Source organism: Dermacentor silvarum, chromosome 1, assembly GCF_013339745.2.
Source record: "Dermacentor silvarum isolate Dsil-2018 chromosome 1, BIME_Dsil_1.4, whole genome shotgun sequence".
NCBI classification, from domain to species: domain Eukaryota; kingdom Metazoa; phylum Arthropoda; class Arachnida; order Ixodida; family Ixodidae; genus Dermacentor; species Dermacentor silvarum.
This window is the reverse complement of record NC_051154.1, coordinates 51,534,956-51,548,475: the sequence shown is the minus strand read 5'-3', so window position 1 is coordinate 51,548,475 and position 13,520 is coordinate 51,534,956. Positions and strand designations below refer to the sequence as shown.

Sequence of the window (13,520 nt, the reverse complement as noted above, 5' to 3'; positions counted from 1 at the left end):
TGCTGTGCTGGCATTGCCAGTTAACGGTCGCAGTGCTCTCTATCGTATCTGTGCATCATTAATGCCGTTGTTTCCTGGAAGCAAAGTGTCGCACTAAATGTGATTTTCTGTCGTACGTACGCAGTTGGCTTTGTGGAGTAATGTAATGTGTGTTTCCAGACTATCATATATGCCTCTTGTCTTTTCTTACTGTTGGTAACCGCTGAACTGGCGCATTTTAGTCAAGAGATGGCTGCTGCGCCATTAAGACGACTTCTGCGCCTTCAGAGAACTTTTGTGACAAAACTTGCTTAATATTCGGGTAAAGCGATTGCACGAATTTACGCTGCCGTTATTCATGCACACAGAAAATTTTAGGCGCAGCACCACGTGAGTTTACAAGGAACGTGCACATTTCATCCCGTGCGGGCAGAAAGCCATCCTGAATGGGTACGCTGTAATTCTGTGGTAAAGGCATTGCTGAAACCATAATCTCCCGGCAGTTGAATACATCCTTCCTCGCCTATTCTGGAACCGCTGTAGAGTCAAGCGCAAGGCTGAAGCTATATGCTACACGCTGTGAACAGCGGCGCAGCGGAGTCTGGTTTCTGTGGCTCAGACGGTGGTGCATTGTGTGCAGCTGGTTCGAGAAACATGATGAATAGCTGATCGGACAGTGACGACAGACAGATCTATACTGTTATTTTGCAAGCAAGTGTTATTACTATTTTTTTCCGGTAACATGACACAGAAGAGTGCCCAACGGCGCCTTCCGATTGTTCGTTGGGCGTCAAAGGCACTCTCGCCTTGACGTGTGCTACATACAAACTTCTTTATCACTGTTGATAGTGTGTCGACATTTGTGAAGGTGGAGAGACCTGTTAAACTGTATTACCAATGGACTCAATCATTTGAGCTGGTCACTAAAGAAAGCTTTATTTGTGGTTCTATTGGGGCTTTGCGAGGCAGCTGTCACATGCAGCTCGCCTTCAGCGCAACCCTTTGAAAACGTATTCATATCAGCGGCCTGATCCAACCCCAGTTACTTTTCTTAAAGCGCTAATTTGTGGACTCTGTATTACGTACAGTCCCACAGCAGTGCAGCAGGTCCTATGAAATGTAAATAAATAGTCGGGGACAAAAATATTTAAAACAGTGCGTCAAGACTATTTCAATCCTCGCTAAACCCGAATTGCTAAACACCACTTCCATATTGCTCGCACTGTTTGCAAAAAGCAGCTTGTTGACTTTGCTCTTCTGCCCTAAAATTGATATCCACGGCGCTTGTGTTCCTGTCGTTGTTGTTTTAAATATATTTGCTACAGTAGGGAAACTACTGCGTAAAAATTTGAATTTCAGTTGGGCGCCCAGGCAGTGGCGACAGAAAGAAGAAATGCATTACTTTCGTTGTCAGCTTATCACACATGATCGTCTTCCATTGTACAGCTAGTTTGTGTAAAATAAAGTATGACCGCTAACAAACACACCCTACGTGAGCAGGCTATATAGCGAATATAGCCAGTCCACAAGGTTGTCTCATGTAGAAGAAGGTAACCAGTAATAAGTACGCCACCAAGCTCAGGCTTCCGAACACTTAGAGAAACCTCACTGCGCGCAAAGGCAGGCGTACGGACATAGGAACAAGCAGGAAAACGCAAACGTCTTTTTTGTTCTTATTGTGTTCTTGTTTTGCACGCCTGGCTTTCCGCACCATGAATCCCAACCAATTTTCCCATCTTTCTATTGTTCTGAGAAAACTCCCCGCCGTCCGTCCTCAGCCACTGGGTTGCTGTCAGTTCACGTTAATAATTTCTCCAAAAATCGCTGCATCTCGACTGTTTCCTATAAAACCTGTCCCAATAAATCAATCGGATTCGGCATGCATTTTCTCAGCAATTTTACCACGTTTCCCGCTCTACCATAAAAGGTAGCGGCGGAAGGGCTAGCGCGGACGCTTGACGTATGCGCTCATTCTCATTCCTCAGCTCTTTTGCTAGTGGTTAGTGCTTCAGGTCATGCGCGAGCAGCAAGCAAGCCCAACCTTGTAGAACATCATTTTTTTTTTCCTTTCTGTTGAGCGAAAAACAACCGAGTAAGTGCGTCAGTTCCCCTATGTCAGCATCGGGCAGCTTGTGACGAACACAACTTTTGTCATCGCATTTTGATAAGGTCAAATTCTTATCCGTGCACGGCGGCCGTCTGCTTTCGTTGGAAAAAGTGCCCTCACTCTCATCCCTATCGTGAGGGAGCAGCTAATGGAAGGCGAAACAACTCTCAAGAGAAAGACGAAAATGGCGAGGAGCGACGTCCTCTTTGTCCATTCGTGACGTCGTCCACACTAGTATATAAATATGATGTTCTCATACCAGCGCTGCTGCGCACGAGATCGCGGGATCGAATCCCGGCCGCGGCGGCCGCATTTCGATGGAGGCGAAATGCAAAAACGCCTGTGTGCTTGCGTTGTAGTGCACGTTAAGGAAACCCAGGTGGTCAAAATTAATTTGGAGCCCTCCACTACGGCGTGCCTCATAATCATAACTGGTTTTGGCACGTAAAACCCCAGAAAGAAGAAAGAAGAATTGAAGATACCATTCATTAAGATGTACATGTGATACTTTTATCATGGGATTGTGGAAGGAGTATGATTTGTTTCTGCAGCCTGGAACACTAAGAACTCAGCAGATTACTTGACTGTTCAGTTCACTGGAGCAACATTCAGGAAACTACCCTTCTGAGAATTCAAGGGATTCGGACTTTTCATAGCTAATTATTTATAATCCCCCATTCACTAGCGCCAGACCAGTAACAGACTAGACAAGCAGCTGTTCGTAGCATTTCTTCGCGTATTCTTGCAACATGGATACGCTCGGAAATGCCTTTTAAATGAAATATACACGAAGCAAACTGCCCACATTGCCAGGTATTTCTGTCATTATGATGCAGTGCACGTCACTTCTTATGACGGTCATTTCGAGCAGTGTTTGGCCGAGTTTGTACGATATTACAGGCGTAGAAAAACAAGCGCCACGTGCACGCTGCCGGGTTCGATAGCCTCGTAGAGAGGCTGGTACCTCACAGTATAGTTGTGGCCGTCAGAATATCTGTACAGACATAAGGCAGTTGTATTTTTCCGATGCCTTTTTTGTGCCAAGTAACCGTTAAGAGTATTCCAATGTACCCGCCATAGAACAATTGTTTGCATCACTGCAAAGGGACTGTCAATTCCGTGCTACCCGTGGCACAATACCTGTCATTTCTTTTGCTTCATTTCGTTGTCGTGCACCTCCTGTTACACACCCAGAACTAAGTCAGTATTGGCTGTCCTGACGCATTGTTCCTACTTTGCGGTACATTCCACGTAGCAGAATCTGGGCGGCTTAATTTCTTGCTGCCGGGAGTCGTTCTCTATAGCTTGCATATAACTGTGTTTGTTTCTCTTCGCAAGTCAACTGGTCCGAAGTATGTGAAACCAGAGTTGCCTCACAGAGTTGAATTCTATACAGTATTTAAAATAACTACCATGCTCTAATAAACTGCAAGCTGCCAATTGCCTTGTCTGGTTTTAAAATGTACGGCTGCTTGCATAGCCATGTTTGTTTTGCCGCTGAGGACGGTAATTTGCTTTAGAGACCTTCCTGACGAAATTTAATCGATAGCAAAGCAGCGGTGAGCGCAATTTTTTTTTCGAAGCTACTGGAATAAAAACTCAGGTCACTGCATATACAGACCTTCTTCGTAGACTCTAGTGAGCAGGATCAACTGAGTCGCAGTGATCCAAAGTTGAAAAGATGGACATAGTTTTGCGCATTGGCTGAACGAACAGAAAAGCTTCAGCTTGTAGATTCCACGTGTGCGGTTTTCATTTTTGTACGTGCTATATAATTAGAAAGATAATTGTGCTAGAAAAAAATACAATTTTAAACATAAAAGCAGCAACTTCAGTCAATGCTGGTTTGTTCATTCAATACGTTTTACCCTTAGGCAATCTGCTTGGCTCAATGCACATAGTTCAACTTCGTTTACGCAACGTGACTTCTACCATGGATAGCCCTAAATGTTGTTGCGACCTTCTTGGAGCGACTGCTGTTGAAAAAGCTTTTGATTGGCTTATCCTCAAGAACGAGTCAGTGGTAATATCGCGGCATAACGACACCCAAATTCGAAAGCCTCCGCTGTGTCGCGCCACGTTCACGCTTGCTTGCCTTCCGTTCAGTTCGCGCTAATTGCAGTGGGTTATTTGCCTTTGAGCGCCTCCAATATCCCGGTTGCCTCGGTATTGTCTTCATGCCGTTGCCCTTCCGCTGGGTTCACGTGCACGAACGTAGCTTTCGCGTGACTATTTATAAATGTAGTCGCCAGCACGCTCTCACCTGATTATCGCCCCGCATTCTCGCTTGCAATACATGCACTAATTGTCGAAAGTGGTCGGGGTCGATCAAGGTTGTGTCGCTCGCGTAAGCATACAGCATGCAGCACGTTGAATATTTGTCATTTGCAACATTTTCCTGCCAAAAAGTATGCAAACAAGGGCCAATATGTAACGATTTCTTTGGCTCAATTTTCTTCCTTTCTTATCATATATTGTTTATAACTGGACGATCCATGTCGATAGCGTAGGCGGAGTGACGTCGGATCACTGACGAAGCGCGAGAAAGATTATTGTAACAGAATTTTTACATTATGCCGACCGAGCAAACAAAGAGGTATTCGACCCATGCGTATTTATAGCCTATTTCCGTTAGTCTATATGTTCACCACGCAAAGGCAACGCCAATTTGTTGCTTAACGCGCTGACTGAAATGCCGGTCGGTTCTATCAGTCCGCGGGAGACTGAGTAACGTGGAAATGTGGCGCAGGGCATGCATTGCGCTGTCGTGTGAGTCATGCGATGTCGAGTGCGCGGACTAAATTCTAGTTTACCTTCGTACACGAATCGATCTTTACATATGAACTAGGTGGCTGGTGTCGAAGCCGCCAGCTTCACGGGAAGCTCAGCTCGACACTGCGCATATGCCAGCTAGAGCCCGTGATCACTAGTTGGAGAAACGGTACCTCTTGCGGTGCTTAACTAGCGCGAAAGAATTACATGCACTAGAAGAGAGAAAGGCACAGCATGATCCTGAACGCTTTCAAGTTTGCTTTCAAATTATAGCAATCATATTATTTTGAAAACGAACTGTGCTTGCACAGCGCAAGGATAAGACGAGGATGACAGTTAGGACGCATATTCTTAGTCGAGACGCTTAAACCGCGTGGATGTATTTCGTCGTCTTCTGTTTTTCGTTCGTTATGACTGCCACAACGGTTCACCCGTACGTGTGACATAACTCACTGCGAATCGCAAACCTGAGTTAGGCGACGCTTACCAGCTAATTTGTAATTTTTTTTCCTACCATGCTTTAGTATCTGAAACTGTCAAAGCAACAGCGCGTTCGACAAAACTGTGACATATCAAGACGTGCAGAAACGCGGAAACGCAGAGGGGCGCCCAAAATTCGTTTCTGCGAAGTGCAAAGGACTCGGAGGTTGTGGCACTTCTCGGGCAAGACAAAGGTCGATTTCTTCGCATATTATGATCACAACAGGACCAGCCATGACATTCGCACAAGTTATGTCCTGGGTCTATGACGTCATGCGTATTTCTTCTTGCCACTAACAGACACTACTGCCCATAACGAACTTGGGTTTTTAAAAAAGCAGAAAAAGAAAGCCGGAGTGGTATCAAGATTGCTATTCTGCGCTCCGTGACCTGAAATGACATTTCAGTTTAGGAAAGCAGGGAGGACTCGCGTCAGACTCCTCCGATGCGTGGGTGTGTGTCCACATTGATAGACGGAAATGTCCCTCGTGCGCAGTGGACGGTTGGCCCCGCCGTCGGCCCCCGGAACGCCGCCGGCGTCGGGATCGAGCACGGCCTCGTCGCCGCCTCCCGCCACCCCGTCCTACCAGCTGTGTGCCGTGTGTGGTGACAACGCCGCCTGCCAGCACTACGGCGTCAGGACCTGCGAGGGCTGCAAGGGATTCTTCAAGGTACGGCCCTTGAACACGTGCCGGCAGCGATCTACCGCGGTATACAGACGACTTTCAAAAAAGGGGTTCCACCATCTTGGGCTTATATTAAGCATACCGAATGTTTTGACACTTCAAGAAAAAATCGTAGAGCGGGCAACTCCTTGACCAGAGAACAACTAATTTTTTCCGTGCTTGGCTTCATTTCGGAGAGCTCTCGTACAATCCGATGGCATGGGAGTACTGTGACTCTAATTGGGCGCAATCAGAAACGGAGCCATGATTTAGTCATCTAATTTAGGAATAGACAATCGCGTTTGTTTTTACATAATGAACGGAGATGACTAATGACTTAACTATTGGCCGGTTGGTCGTCATAGTTTCTTAAGTTCCAATAATGCAATATTGTAGCGCTGTGTTTGTCAACTCTCGATTTCGTCCTATTCTTCGCTCTCTTTCCTTCATTTTCATGTTTAATTTCCTTATTTCAATTTTCTCTTTTGTGCAGAGGACAGTTCAAAAAGGAGCCAAATACGTGTGCCTTGCTAATAGAGACTGTCCAGTCGACAAGAGGAGAAGAAACCGCTGCCAGTTCTGCAGGTTTCAGAAATGTCTCGCTGTTGGAATGGTCAAAGAAGGTAAGCGGCAATATTCCTTCGTTTCATCTTGATTCAAGTGGCGTCACTTTGCTGTTGAAGCACAAGAACAACTGCTAACACGCTTTGCAGCCCGCTAATTAATAATATCCTCCGCCCTCAGTAATGCTGTTGATTGCCAAGCCGTGTGGCAATTTTTGTCAAAAACTAATAAAAGTCCTTTCTATGCAGTAATCACTCCCTCCTAACCCTCTTTTACTGCCGTTCAGTCTCCCTTTCTGAATATATTTATCATTTTCGTATATTTACTATCCATGTTTTATTTTGTATGATATCCCTCCCCCATTTACAATGATATTGTACTGGGGCTGCAGGAGCATGTATGCAAATAAATAAACAAATATCTTTATTCCCAGCATTTCAAATCTGTTCGTACCCAGTCGCGGTCGTTAAACCCCCTCTTTGCCCCGAACTTTATCGCTATCACAAACAACGACAACACGTCACCCTCCCTGATAACTTTCTGCATTAATTTCGCTATCTTTAATATATTGTCTTATTCATTTTGGGCAGTGGAAGCGATAAGCTTTCATTAACGCGGCATGTAATGATGTTCATGTAGCGTGGGAAATATGTAGTGGAATCATTTGAAGTGACTTTCTTTCGGGGTTGTACAGAACGGGAGTCATAATTTTGGCCCTGCGATGTACATACGGCGATTCGTATTGTTGATCTTTTCGGTTTTTCGTGTAATCTTGTATGCTGACTCAGCTGGCGTGTTTTGTTCGCGATCGGATGTTCATATGCCGCGCCTGTTTCAGTTGTGCGGACGGACAGCCTTAAGGGTCGACGGGGTAGGTTGCCTTCGAAGCCCAAGAGTCCCCAGGAGTCCCCGCCATCGCCACCGGTCAGCCTCATCACGGCACTGGTCAGGGCCCACGTGGACACCTCTCCAGATCTCGCCAACAGGGATTACTCATTGGTAAGCCTTCCTTCGCCGCTGACGGTCATTACCACGGTACCCCCATTACATGGAGTTCACAGCTGAAGGCGAAAAGGGAATACATGCAAAAGGGAAAAAATCTAGAGTCGGTGTGAATTCGAAGTCGACGCTAAATAGCCTTTTCTGATCTCTTTTTCGATCTTTTCAGCTATGCTCTCTCTGTACCTGTCCAGTGATCAATAGCTCATCCTCCCTCTGATTGTCGCCGCTTAGGTGTCGAGCTAGACAGTTAGTGAAGCGAGCAGAAATTTCCTTACTTCCTATTCCTTTACATATTTTAATCAGCAACCATTCACTACTACTACTACTACTACTACTGCTACTGCTACTACTACTACTACTACTACTACTACTACTACTACTACTACTACTACTACTACTACTACTACTACTACTACTACTACTACTACTATTCATTCTTTAAGAAATACTATTTTCTGCCCATTACAAACTTTGAGTCTCCGCACGTACTTGAACAGCTCATCTTTGACTAGAGCAGCGTGCAGAAAACGAGGATCAGAATGAGAGAAGACGACACACCACTGCTTTAATTTTTTCTATCGCTCTCTGTCTCCCTCTATATATCCCTCGCCTTCTGTGCGGTGTTCAATTCAAAGATGAATTGTCACCACCCATCCCAAATGTCGACTAACTTTAACTGCCTGCAGTGAAATCGCTCCAAATTATTCGTCACAATGCCATTTTTTATGCTTAAGTTGTTTCCCAAGGTGATTTTCAGTTTGTGCTATAGTATTTGGGTTTTGTTAAAGTGTGCACAATTTTTGTCATGATGAAAAGCACTTAAGCCCCAACTGCTTATGCCAGCGCCCTCCGGGGTGAAGGCTCAAAAGCGACACCTTCATCAAAAACTAGGCTCCTTCGTGGGCAAGGACATTGTCGCGTTTTCTGCGCCCCTTTTCGTGGCCTCTGAGATCTTTTTTTTTTTATGCTTCTCCTTTACAGTGCCAGGAGATGCCGGTCGATGAAAGCCGCAGGACTGCAGCCGAAGTTCAGCAGTTCTACAACTTATTGACCTCATCGGTTGACGTCATCAAAACGTTCTCCGAGAAGATTCCGGGATTCAATGAACTGGAGAAAAGTGACCAGGAGCTTCTTTTCCAGTCTGCCAGCCTCGAGCTTTTTGCACTTCGACTGGCATACAGGTAAGCATGCCACAAAAGTCATATGACTGGCGTCGCTTCAGCGGGATGCACGAAGCTTTTGCAAGAAGTCACACGGATAACAATAGACCTAGCTTCGCTTGTTTTGGCCTTCAAATATTTAAAAAAAAACTACTTTTCTTATTTCGTAATGATTACAGATAAAAGTTCACCTGTCATATCCAACTACTTGAAAAACCAGCTGTATTTGAAAAAGAGAGTAGAAACAGCACGGTGACGTTTTATGTCGACTGAATTTATGTTTGCCAACGACTAAGGCGACGGTAACTAAAATAAATCTCCTGACATTTCACCTGCAGTAAGTAAGAAAGTCCGACTTAGGGGTAACGTATCAGGTGCTAGGTGTATCTGACTTTTTTTTTTTTTTTTTTTTAAACAGCAAGCGTCCCTTCCATTAACCTCTAAGCGTTGCTGTGCAAGCCGCGGTATCCACTAGTAAAAATCATGGCATGCTTGCTTATTCTGCCGTCGTTTAAAGCAGAGATGATCTTCAGAGCGAAAAAAATTCGATGTGGATCTGAAACTTATTTGCATGCTTTTCGTTCCTTTTTCAATTGCGCGCTGTGCAGGATCAGGCAGGAAGACGACGAGTTCACTTTCTGTAACGGCGTCGTCCTCCACCGAACCCAGTGCGAAAGGATCTTCGGGGAATGGTTGGCTGCCATCTTCGAGTTCTCTAGAAGCCTGCACGCCATGCAGATAGACATATCTGCGTTCGCATGCCTCGCAGCGCTGACGCTCGTAACAGGTAAGTTGAACTTCTTGGCCGTTTCTGCGCGCACGTAACCCGACTAGTAAATGCTAGCATTCGAGTCGAAGTAGCTATACAGCATGCCGAATATTGGGGGAGTCTAATCAGACTTCAGCAACCGCCAGCGGATTATGCAGAACAATTGGGAAATTTATGAATACACACAAGGCAGTTCTGAAGGGTCAAGATCAGAGTGCTCACTGTTGGCCACTGTTTGTGTATAACGTATCCCTTAGTGATTGCATTGCCTCATTCAACTACTAAGAATTATCGGTAGCGTATGCACGATGACAAAATTTGAGTGAAATTTAAAGAGAACCTCCCTGCTCCAACACTGTATTGTAGGTTATACGGGCGAATGGATTTTCTTTTGTGCACAATGTAAAGGAACATGAGAACGTGACGTCAGATTATCGGCAGTTTCCGTCGTTGCGAGCGTAACCGTCAGGGGCTGCGCTAGTGTCAGCGACTAAGCTCTCGAGCATATAATTGCTGCTGGCTGAATAAGAAGAGATGGCAGAGTGCTGTCAACGCGAGTAGACAATACGTTTCCAGTTCTGCGCTGTATAAATGACGGTGCGCTCGTGCTTCGTTCCCGTGCCGCAGAGCGACACGGCCTCAAGGACGGTGCCAAGGTGGAGCGGCTCCAGATGAAAATCATCGGGTCGCTGAGGGACCACGTGACGTACAACAGCGAGGCCCAGAAGAAGCCACACTACTTCTCGCGGCTGCTGGCCAAGCTGCCGGACTTGCGCAGCCTGAGCGTACAGGGCCTGCAACGCATCTTCTACTTGAAGCTTGAAGACCTGGTGCCCGCGCCGACGGTCATCGAGAACATGTTCGTCTCCAGCCTGCCGTTCTGAAGGCCCGAACATTCGCCCTCCGCACATCGGATCATCCCCTCTTGTTTTGTCCCGCGTGGTTGTTGTCAATCTGCCTTCGGTACCCGGCCGGGGCCGTCTCACAATAATGATTGTGATAGCAGTCGCGTCGTCCGTTTTCGCGTGTGTCTTGTCGAGGCGTTTCTTTGTGATCCCACCCACCTCACTCGCGCGCCCTTCCGGCGCCTCGTTTGTGTGTTCGTGTCCTGCACCCGAGGACTAGTCCGGCGACCACGAGAGCCACGCTCCGTAAACGTGGCCGGCACGCCATAGTCCTGTCGCTCGCGCACTCTCACCGTGGTATGGCATTTGTTTGCATCGCACCCGTGAACATCTTTAGAACTTGTGTGTCCCCCTTTGTGTGTGGCTCACTATCACCTCTCATGCGCTATTTATTTGCGTACACCCCGCGTCACCCGAGAGAGAGAGGCCCGCCCGGGCCCTCCATACTTACGAGTCGTCAGTGCTCCGCTAGACCGGCGTCCTGCCGCGCTACCGTTAGTCCCTTCGGCAGAGCCCATTCTAGTCAGCCAGCTCGCCCTCTGTTTCGTTCGCATTTCGAGTCAACGTATTCCGAAATAGAGCGCATGTTGAAGTTGAGCGCCCTTTCTTTTTGGGATATATATTCGTATACATGATATACACGCCGTACATGATATACTGGTCCCCAAAGCGCACGTGTTGAAAAATGTTTCTCGAGTCTATTTTGCTGTTGGATCTAGTCAAATGTTATGTGTGTTGCCCTGTACACAGAAGCGGACCGCCCGTATTCCGTGTACTGTACCCTGATTTGCTCGATATGCTGTATTCGCTTTCTATTTCATCTTGTGGTGTCCTGCCCATTAAACGATCGGCGGTCAGTCGGTTAGCACTTGTTGGTAACTGGTCTCGAAGACCCACCGGAAAGGAAGAAAAAGGCAGAAAGAGAGAGAATGCCATGGGTACTCGCTCTTGACAAGTCATGTACAAAGAGAAGAGCCTGCCTTTCGTATTTTTCTGTACAGCAGACGCGGCGACACGATACACACACGAGACCCCTCACTGCCTTCCAGCAACATTCCCCGCTACTTCGTGGCTAGACCAACTTAGTTACTGCGCTCTCGTGGATGGCGCCCGGAGAGTATCGAAACATTCCACAAGCCGTTGGCTTCCTCTGTGCACCCTTCATTTTGCTTTCTTTCACGCTGTCTCTTCGCAGACCTCCAATCGGCTCTCACGATGTCAGCTTATTTCCTCGAATACGTTGAGTGTTCATTTCTTTAAGCTTGAGATATATATATATGCATATATATACACATATAAATAATATACCAACGCGTGTACATAGGATACATACATCAAAACCACCAGACAAACAGGCACGGGCTTTTGGCACCGGCATCTTAAAGTCAAGGTTGCTCTAGTCTTTAGACAGTTTTATTTTTATCTGTCGACGTTTTTCACTTAGATTGTTGTTGAAGAGTGCGGCTGTTTCGGTGTCTAGGGAACCAATATATGTCGATAGTACAAAAAGATACGGGAGCTGCGCGCTGAATTCCCGAGGCAAGTACACAAGACAGGTCCGGCGTCTCGCGTCGTCCGCGCCGTGCGTGCGACCAGCCCGGTGCTCACCTTTCAAGAGCGCCGCGGCGGCTGCGCGCGCGGCGCTCAGCGGACGTAACTCTAGCCTTGCCCCTGTCGTTGCCTCTCCTTACAGACGCCAAGTCCGCCTACGCCCGTATATAGTGTCGCGGCTTGGGGCCTGGATGGGAACGGTAACGGTGCAGCGGTAACGGCATCAACAACCCCCATCCTGTCCGCGCACCGCCTCGCTGGTGCGGTCCTGCGAGCCCGCCCCCAGCGAACCCCGCCTCGCCTCTGCGAGCAACTCGCTCACGGCAGGCCATACCGGCCGGGCCCACACACCACCGGCAGCACGCCAAGGGCCCCAGTGAGGGGAATATGTGATGGGACTCGTTCCATGTTGATGTTGATGTTGAATATGTTGATGGGACTCGGCGTGCAGCCGAGCTAGTGTTGCGGGCGACAGACCGGAGGTTCGCCCTTGGCGGTGTTCGCGTCGGCGGGGGCTAATGGGACCGCGCCTGCGGCCCCCCAAAACCGACCAAACCTGCGTGACGTGCTGTCCAGCCGTCGCCCACCACCACCGTACGTTCGAGTCGTTGTCCGTTCTGTTGCCGTTCGTTAGGGAGGGCTTCTGCCGGAGTACTCGTTTCCGTCACCATCCCAGAAATACTGTGCTGACCAGAAGACTGTAACACGGTTCACGGTTCTCTTTGTGCTTTCAACCGCCCTTTTTATGTTGTTGTTGTTTTTCTTGAAAGACGTGAGTGAAATACAGAATTTGTTGCTGTTGTGATCGTTGATGTGTCACTACTTCTCCGTCTCTGCACGTTATTGAAGAGATGGGGATTTTCGCGCGTGCTTTAGGACTCTACGTACCGTAATAAATTAAATGACCATGTGTGTGCTATACGAAGCTTACGAAGAAACCTCGAGAACCTGCCACGACCAAAGGTACAGGTAACATAGTTGATGTAGGGCACGATTCAGGCATTGCGGGCCATACAATTGTAGAGCTAGCTTTTTTTTTCTCCTTTTTTTACATTTTTATATAAGCAACTCCTTTTGTGAGTTTTTATGCTCCAACACTAAAGAAGCAGCCGGAAACCTATGCCGGAGCTACCAGCGCCACCAATTCTCATCAGTTAAATTGGTGCTACATCTTGAAATAATTTGTTTGCCTTGCGTCAAACTGTTAGCTCACACAAAAGAAAATGAGAAAAGCTTAATGGTTCAGACGTGGTTATTGCACTGAGTCCAAGTAATTCACCAGGGGTCAATTCCTTCGCCAATTTGTCAAGTAATTTTAAGCCTCCAAGTCCATTCGCTGACGGGGCACACTTGCAGTTATATCCCCGTGTGTCTGCTTCTTTCTTCGCAACCTTTCCCGGGTGGAGGAAATTTGCTTTCAATGGCTTGGTGCTGGGGGTCCTGACCCCTGCTGTCACATGGGCCTGGGTATCTACAACTGACAATCCAAAGTGTCCGGCTCTTCTGTCTACGGTGGGAACTCATAACCTGCTGTGGTTTGCCGTTGTACTGGGGATATTAGGCAGA

At 47.3% G+C, this 13,520-nt stretch overlaps 1 protein-coding gene across 11 annotated transcripts in view; it reads left to right on the top strand.

Moving 5' to 3' along the window:
- Positions 1-12,759, top strand: part of LOC119462932 (probable nuclear hormone receptor HR38) — a 42,536-nt gene extending 29,777 nt beyond the window's left edge. For all 11 annotated transcript variants that reach the window (XM_037724097.2, XM_049667983.1, XM_049667970.1 and 8 more), the window contains 6 exons: positions 5,835-6,009; positions 6,497-6,626; positions 7,406-7,566; positions 8,551-8,750; positions 9,338-9,516; positions 10,126-12,759. In XM_037724097.2, the coding sequence (XP_037580025.1) occupies positions 5,835-6,009; positions 6,497-6,626; positions 7,406-7,566; positions 8,551-8,750; positions 9,338-9,516; positions 10,126-10,382 (1,102 nt within the window). In that variant the 3' untranslated portion in view covers positions 10,383-12,759. The remainder of the gene's footprint in view (positions 1-5,834; positions 6,010-6,496; positions 6,627-7,405; positions 7,567-8,550; positions 8,751-9,337; positions 9,517-10,125) is intronic.
- Positions 12,760-13,520: the final 761 nt, after the last annotated feature.